Source organism: Tribolium castaneum, chromosome 9, assembly GCF_031307605.1.
Source record: "Tribolium castaneum strain GA2 chromosome 9, icTriCast1.1, whole genome shotgun sequence".
Classification (NCBI taxonomy): Eukaryota; Metazoa; Arthropoda; class Insecta; order Coleoptera; family Tenebrionidae; genus Tribolium; species Tribolium castaneum.
The window spans coordinates 6468215-6475543 of NC_087402.1; the positions used below are offsets into that span (position 1 = coordinate 6468215).

At 37.2% G+C, this 7329-nt stretch overlaps 3 protein-coding genes across 5 annotated transcripts; 1 reads left to right on the forward strand and 2 right to left on the reverse strand.

Moving 5' to 3' along the window:
* Window positions 1–136: 136 nt before the first annotated feature.
* Window positions 137–1191, reverse strand: Alg-2 (Apoptosis-linked gene-2). Of its 3 annotated transcripts, XM_008194057.3 has the most exons (5): window positions 1017–1183; window positions 857–963; window positions 540–808; window positions 412–492; window positions 137–355 (listed from the first exon to the last, which is right to left on the reverse strand). In XM_008194057.3, exons 1-5 carry the CDS (start codon window positions 1073–1075, stop codon window positions 326–328), a joined length of 546 nt encoding a protein of 181 aa, XP_008192279.1. In that variant the 5' UTR covers window positions 1076–1183; the 3' UTR covers window positions 137–325. The 3 variants fall into 3 exon arrangements, with proteins under 3 accessions (XP_008192279.1, XP_975592.2, XP_008192278.1); XM_970499.4 differs by having other exon boundaries at window positions 137–492; XM_008194056.3 differs by having other exon boundaries at window positions 137–492; window positions 540–963; window positions 1017–1191.
* A 3094-nt stretch (window positions 1192–4285) lies between these two features.
* Window positions 4286–5146, reverse strand: LOC664500 (uridine diphosphate glucose pyrophosphatase NUDT14). The gene has a single exon (XM_064358984.1). The coding sequence runs from the start codon at window positions 4975–4977 to the stop codon at window positions 4360–4362; it is 618 nt and encodes a 205-aa protein (XP_064215054.1). The 5' UTR covers window positions 4978–5146; the 3' UTR covers window positions 4286–4359.
* Window positions 5147–5161: 15 nt separating this feature from the next.
* Window positions 5162–7279, forward strand: Septin2 (Septin 2). The gene is made up of 4 exons (XM_970503.5): window positions 5162–5326; window positions 5489–5606; window positions 5656–6599; window positions 6857–7279. Exons 1-4 carry the CDS (start codon window positions 5297–5299, stop codon window positions 7031–7033), a joined length of 1269 nt encoding a protein of 422 aa, XP_975596.1. The 5' UTR covers window positions 5162–5296; the 3' UTR covers window positions 7034–7279.
* The last annotated feature ends 50 nt before the right edge of the window (window positions 7280–7329 follow it).

Here is a 7329-nt window from a genome sequence, read left to right on the forward strand (position 1 = left end):
CTTTACTAAAACAACTATCTTGTCCGCGAACTGTGCGCATCTGTTTTCTAAATTGCGCAAGTCGGTGGGTTTGACACGTAATCGGTTTCTTACTTTGCCGAAGGCAATTGGGATTTTATTGGAATAAAACCAACCATGTTTTAAACAATGTATTTCAATAAAGTACATAACATAGAAAAATAATTACAACTGCGGCAACATATCAAATACTAGAGGAATATACATTGATAAATATTATAGACCTTACACCTAGATTTTAGTATTGTTTATAGTTACAAGAAAGACAAAAACGTTAATATTGACCATGGTTCTAATTGTGGCACGATTAAGATTTTGGTATAACAAGGAATGTTGCCTGAAACAGTGATTTTGTGCAGGCGAACGTTTATTTTAAATTTTTAGGCTAAATACCATGCTCAAGAACTGCTCATAGTGGATTGTGATGACGCCGTCTTGGTCTGTATCGTGTTGTCTGAAGGCGGCAGTTAAAGTCTGAAAAAAATAATTTAGACCGCTCACAAGAACTGGCCAAAACTTACATATAAAATAATACACAATTGGATGAAATCGTCAAATAGTATGGTCCCATTCCCGTGTCTGTCGAACTTCCTGACCAAGGTGCTAACAAGTCCGTCTGAGAGACGGTACCCGAAAGTGGTCAGTGCTGTTTTTAGTTCGTTTCTATCAATATTGCCAGAGTTGTCTCTATCAAACGAACGGAAACAGTTTTGCCAATCGGTTACGTATTTCCACAAAGCACCGAAGTCCTCGAAACTGACTTGCCCCCTATTAGCCCTATCAAACATTCCTAAGGGAGAGAAATTACCACCGTTCCCACTTGTTGCATTGATTTTACCTATCATCAGTCTTACTGTTTCTGGGTTAAATGGGCTCCAGGTCCCATTTGAAAGGGCGGCTTGAAGCTCCTCCGCGTTGATAAACCCACTTCTATCGCGGTCCACCCTAAAATTTATTAATTGTGATTAGTTTCAAGGTAATACGCCTTAAACACTAACCTCTGGAATACGTCCCAAAGGAACTCGCGACTGGGCATTGGGGATGCGAAATGGCTCATTTTGTTTATTATCTGTTTAACTTAACAGTCAGAAGGTTTTTGATAAGCTGATTAGAGGTTATGAATTCACCTTCGAGTTGGAGAAAATTCAATGAGGCTAACTTCACTGGTTAGCTTTTATTTTATAGGTCCGCAACTTCGACCATATATCATATAGACTGGGCAAGGTGAGATTTGTTTTGAAGCCAACATGTGCAGGTGGGGCAAGGGGAAATAAGGCTTGGTACGCGAATTTGACTCTTAGGTACCCCTTCTCTGATTGGTCCATTCAAAATATTTCCAAGTGTTTCGTTAATATTCGTCAAACTTCGTGCTTCACGATTGTAATTAAAGGGAAAAATTGTGAATTTTGGGCTTAAATTTACTTGTGAATGGGTAAAATCTGGTTCTTGCGTCGAAATATACAGGAGAAAGTATTCACAAGGGGTATTCATCGGTAATGTCATCCGTAAGTAAGAAAATACACGTGTTAACCTAAATCTGGAAACACACCAGTGGCGTTGTAACGTATTCTGATTTTCCGCTTTGATACTGAATATTTTTGAATATTACAACTCTGACGACATGTCATAAGATAGAATTAGAAGTATTTTAACTAAGGCATTTTTTTTGAAACTCGAAAACTTAAATTATTTCTGAAACTTGTAATGTTTTTTCAATTGTTTGCCCCTTGACTACGAGCTGCCATTGAACAAGGAGTAAGCTTCCTCTTGCCCCTCACTCCTCGCACCCATACATGTTGGCTTCAAACACTAGCGGCTAGCCCTTGCCAGTCTACAAATGTTCGCTCAGTCGAAATGTTGCGAGCGAGGTCGGAACAGTACGAACGGAGACCATAACGGACTTCTCATTTCAGCTGGGCATATTGGAATAGTGGTTTTTATGGAAATATGTTGCGCGTGGCTGGGGCTTCGCCCCAGTTAACTAAAAGGAAACAAACCCCACGACCAATTAAACTCGAAAACGTGGAACTCGAAACGTGGAATAGTGTTTATGTTTATGAACTGTACGCCACCCTAGCTCCATAAAAAAACACTATTCCACGTTTCGAGTTCCACGTTTTCGAGTTTAATTGGTCGTGGGGTTTGTTTCCTTTTAATTAACTGGGGCGAAGCCCCAGCCACGCGCAACATATTTCCATAAAAACCACTATTCCAATATGCCCAGCTGAAATGAGAAGTCCGTTATGGTCTCCGTTCGTACTGTTCCGACCTCGCTCGCAACATTTCGACTGAGCGAACATTTGTAGACCGGCAAGGGCTAGCCGCTAGTCTTCAAACAACCTGCCTACAAACTCGCTTTGCGGCGAGTCTATATGATATATGGTCGAAGGTCCGCAAGGAGTGACGCATTTGTGACGTCAGAACTGTTGCTAACTTCAAAACAATTCGGGGAAAAGCCCGGGCTTTAACCTATGATGTGTACTTTTTTTCGATTTTCTTGCAATATTTGATGTAATTTTAAAACTTCTAAAAAAACGCGTCGTGCCAGCGTAATCTTTAGTTAGTCTTGTTTACAGATTTTATTTTTTTATATAATCTGTCCGTGTCGACTGCAGTGGTTCCCAAACTTTTACACCTTGCAAACACCTTTTAAAATCTGACAGAAATTGGCGAACTCTCTGTATAATTATAAAAGACCAATAAAATGTAGGATATTTATTTCCCTTGTGGTACATCTTGAACGAAATGAATGTTAATAAATACAAATTAAAAAAAACTATCTAATAATTTAGTATTTCTTTTGTTTACTTAATTTTTTTTATTTTAAAATTTTAAATTAGTAACAGAGCGCAGTATATACTTTATGTAAGGGATGTTTTTTATACAAACATATTAATAATACTATTAACATTGGCACTACAGTCAATTCATTCGTAGGAATTTTCGTAAAAGAAGTTACGTCTAGTGTTTGATTTTATTTTGAAAAAATGTCATTAGGCAAAAAAGTTCTACGAAAACACAGAAACAGGGATAAATTCCGTATTGATAACAGTTTTTGATGTAAATGTGTCCACAAAAAGTGTTTAACAGTGCAATTTTCATTTTTTAACAAAACAAGTAAAAAAAATGTAGAATAATCAGGTGAGACAAAAATAATAATTAAGGGGATTCTTCCACACATTTGAATTGACCACGGTATGCGGATTTTTCGTGGGAACACTGAGGCTATTACCTCAGTGTTATTTTTACATAATAATATACAGGGTGACTAAAAAGGATGGATGCAGCTAAATATTTCTAGAACAGTTTAAGAGAACAGCTTGAAATTTGGGGAACAGTTAAAAGTGTTTAAATCATTTGAGATCTTTTTCAATTTTCTACCATCACTTATTTTGAAAATACAAGGCTAACTTGATTTTTTTTAATGGCACGAAAGGTCAAATTTAATAATACTTAAATATACCCACCTTTATTTTTATTAAAAGGTAATAAAGATAGAAATTTGATAAACATCTGAAACGATGGAATTTGAACAAAAAAGCTTGATTTTTTTAATGTAATGACAATTTATTATTATTTTACCTTCCAAGTTATTTTTTTTTTTAAAGGAATATGGTCAAGCAAATTAATTTAAGGTGTCGTGAATGATATTAAAATTTTAGTATGTAAGTGATTACAATCTAATTACTTTACAAAGAAATAAAAGAGTGCCAAATTTACTTTTAAACTAAGGCTGAAGAAGAATTTAGAACTTGCTTCAACTTCAAGCCCATTTTATTTCAAATACATTACAGAAAAATGATAGCCAATGTTCGTAATATCTAATTATTGTACTCTTGAAGAATAACTTTTTTTCAGTAGAAGCGTTCTTTTACATTAAAATTTTTGTATGAAAAGCTTATTTTTGTCCATAATATTGTACAATATTGTCTGTTCCTATTAATTAGCATTGGGTTGTTTTTATAGACATAAAGTGATAATATCTGTCTTCAGGTGTTCGACAACAACACGTTTAACAAACGTAATAAATGTAATGAATCTTTAACATGAAAAAATTGTAAGGGCAAAAACAATAAACAAACACAAAATTTTGTCTGTTAAATTTATTATTTTGTATTTAATATCGTGCACCCTCGGTTGGGAAACACTGTTGTAGAATAATCAATTTAAACAAATTCTGCGTTAGGCATCAATAACCAGGAAGGTCACGAGTTGGCGCTACTCCAATCATACCCAGAGCTTGCATCACGTTACCAAATGACTCAACTTGTGTAATCATAATCGACTTTTATTAATAATTATAAATAGGAAACATTTAAAACACTTAAAAAAACAAAGACATTATTTAACTTTATTTAATAGAAACCAATAAACCGCAAATAAAAAGCTCGGCGGACTTGGAATTTTATCTTGCGTGATGTACTTTTTAACTTCAGGCACTGTCATCTCAACCACGTCGATTATCTCATCCCCAACGCCGCCCCCTTGTGACACCTTCATATCATCAGTGACTTCACAATAATACGTTGTTTGCAAACTCCCCAACGTCCCAACACCTGATCTGTACGACCCCACTTTGACTAAACTTGACAGAGGAACATCATAGCCACATTCCTCCAAAATCTCCTCTTTTGCAATTTCAACCAACGGCTTATCTTTGTCGACGAGACCGGCACACATTTCCAGCGTTATGCCCAACTCAGCCGGGTATTTATTTACATCAATTGTGCCTTTGCGGTCTTCCTCCGGAATGCTGCCGAAGTAAACTGGCGGACGGAACTGTTTGACGAAAATCAGAGTCTGTTTCCTGGTGTTGTGTAAAAGTATTGCCACACTGTCATGCACGTCCAGAAGGTCCCACGTGCGTTTTCGGCCGTTTTGGACAAAATGCATGGTCTGGGGCTTGACGTAGATTGATTTTTCCAGCGGTTTTAAGACAACGTCACTGATTTTATTCATTTTCTGGAATTATGCAAGAAATTAAGACAGTCACTGGATTGAGCGAATTCAAGTCACTATTTAAATAAAAGATAACCGCAGGCACGTGATAAATGACTAGTTTAATTTACAAATTAAAAATTTCCGTCTTTTTTGAGTCTTTGACGTTTGTCACGGTGAGGTTACGTTACGTTTGAATGAAAACAGCAAAATCCCTGATGGTGGTTTTCGTATTTCGTGCTTGGCGGTTGGTAGCAGGAAGACGTTAAAGTTGGGTGTTTGTTGTGCTTGTTTATCCGTTCCTTCGTGACTTAAATTATAAACAAATTAACAGTTAACAATGGCACCAGTGGACGTTGAAGCGCCTCCGGTAAGTCTTTTGTCCAATTTTCAAGTAACTTCCCCAATTTCATTAAATACGGTTACACCCTTCCTCCGATTAATCATGGGTTTCTGGGACCCATAATCACAAGGGATGTAAGCAGGGGTTTTCAAGGGCGTGCCCGTTTAATTTTCTCCCGTTCGTTTTCAGATGGAAAATCAGTTGCGAAATTTGGTTTTGTCAGGCCATGTGGGCTTTGATAGTTTGCCGGATCAATTGGTGTCGAAAAGTGTCCAAAACGGCTTTGTTTTCAACATCATGTGCATCGGTATGTGGGCTATAATTTAAGTTATGCATTCCTTAACCTTATTTGGTAGGGGAAACTGGGTTAGGCAAGTCGACTCTGATGGACTCATTGTTCAATACGAACTTTGAGGCGGTCCCGAGCCCCCATACCTTGCCCACGGTCAAGCTAAAGGCACACACTTACGAATTGCAAGAAAGTAACGTGCGACTTAAGTTAACAATTGTGGACACTGTGGGGTACGGCGACCAGATCAATAAGGAGGACAGTTTTAAGGCAATCGTTGACTACATTGACGCCCAATTTGAGAACTACCTCCAAGAGGAGCTCAAGATCAAACGCTCGCTTACCACGTTTCACGATTCGCGCATTCACGTCTGCTTGTATTTCATTTGTCCCACGGGACACGGCTTGAAGTCAATTGACCTGGTTTGCATGAAAAAACTTGACCAGAAAGTCAACATTATCCCAATTATCGCAAAAGCTGATACCATTTCAAAGACAGAGCTCCAAAAATTCAAGACTAAAATCGTAGCAGAGCTGCAAAATAATGGCGTACACATTTACGAATTCCCGGTTGATGATGAATCAGTTGCTGAGGTAAATGGTACCATGAACTCCCATGTACCATTTGCGGTGATTGGCAGCACTGATTTCGTCCGGGTTGGGAATAAAATGGTAAGGGCCCGGCAATATCCCTGGGGTACGGTGCAAGTCGAGAATGAATCGCACTGCGATTTTGTCAAATTACGCGAAATGTTGATCAGAACGAACATGGAAGATATGAGGGAGAAGACGCACTGTCGTCACTATGAATTGTACAGACGAAAGCGCTTGGAACAGATGGGTTTCAGTGATGTTGACGCTGATAACAAGCCCATCAGCTTTCAGCAAACTTTTGAGGCCAAGAGGTCCAATCATTTGCAAGAGTTGCAGCAAAAAGAGGACGAAATGAGGCAAATGTTTGTGGTGCGTGTGAAGGAAAAGGAAGCCGAGCTGAAGGAAGCGGAAAAAGAGGTAAAAGAATTGTTACAATTTGTATTTATTTTTTGTAGTCCAAGCATTGTTAAATTTTCTTCTCTGTTCATGAATTAAGTAGTGAATAATGAAGTACGATAAAAATTTGCTCATTTTTGAAGATTATATTGTTTGAAATTTCTTTTATAGTTTTTAAGTTCAATACTCTATGTTTTTTTTAAAGATTGTTAGATGTATTAAGTGCACTAGGAGTTTTAATGAACTCTAGCAACTTATCCAAATAACTATTCTTTCAGCTGCATGCGAAATTCGATAAATTGAAAAAGGATCACACTGACGAGAAGAAGAAAATCGAGGACAGTCGCAAGAAGCTTGAGGATGAGATAGTTGAGTTCAACAGACGTAAGGCCCAGTACCAGCAGATGGGCACAAGTCACCACACTCTAACCTTGGGAAAAAGTAAAAAGAAATAAGCTTGTTGTATGTATTTTAAAATGTTTATTGATTACGCAATTTTATCTATATTTATTATTTTAACTTAGTGATTTTTGTGCTTGTTCTGTGTAGTTGAAAAATATATTTATTATGGAAATTGATTACAACTATAGACCAAAGTATTTTTAAAGTAATACAGCGAATTCGTGTCAATGTAAGCCTTGCATACTGTATTGCGTTTTCTTTTTATATTTTTATGACTAAAATATAGTTTTTTTATTCTATTCATTCTGTTTCCTACACTGTGGTCTCCCCCGGGCGTACAAGTTTCGCA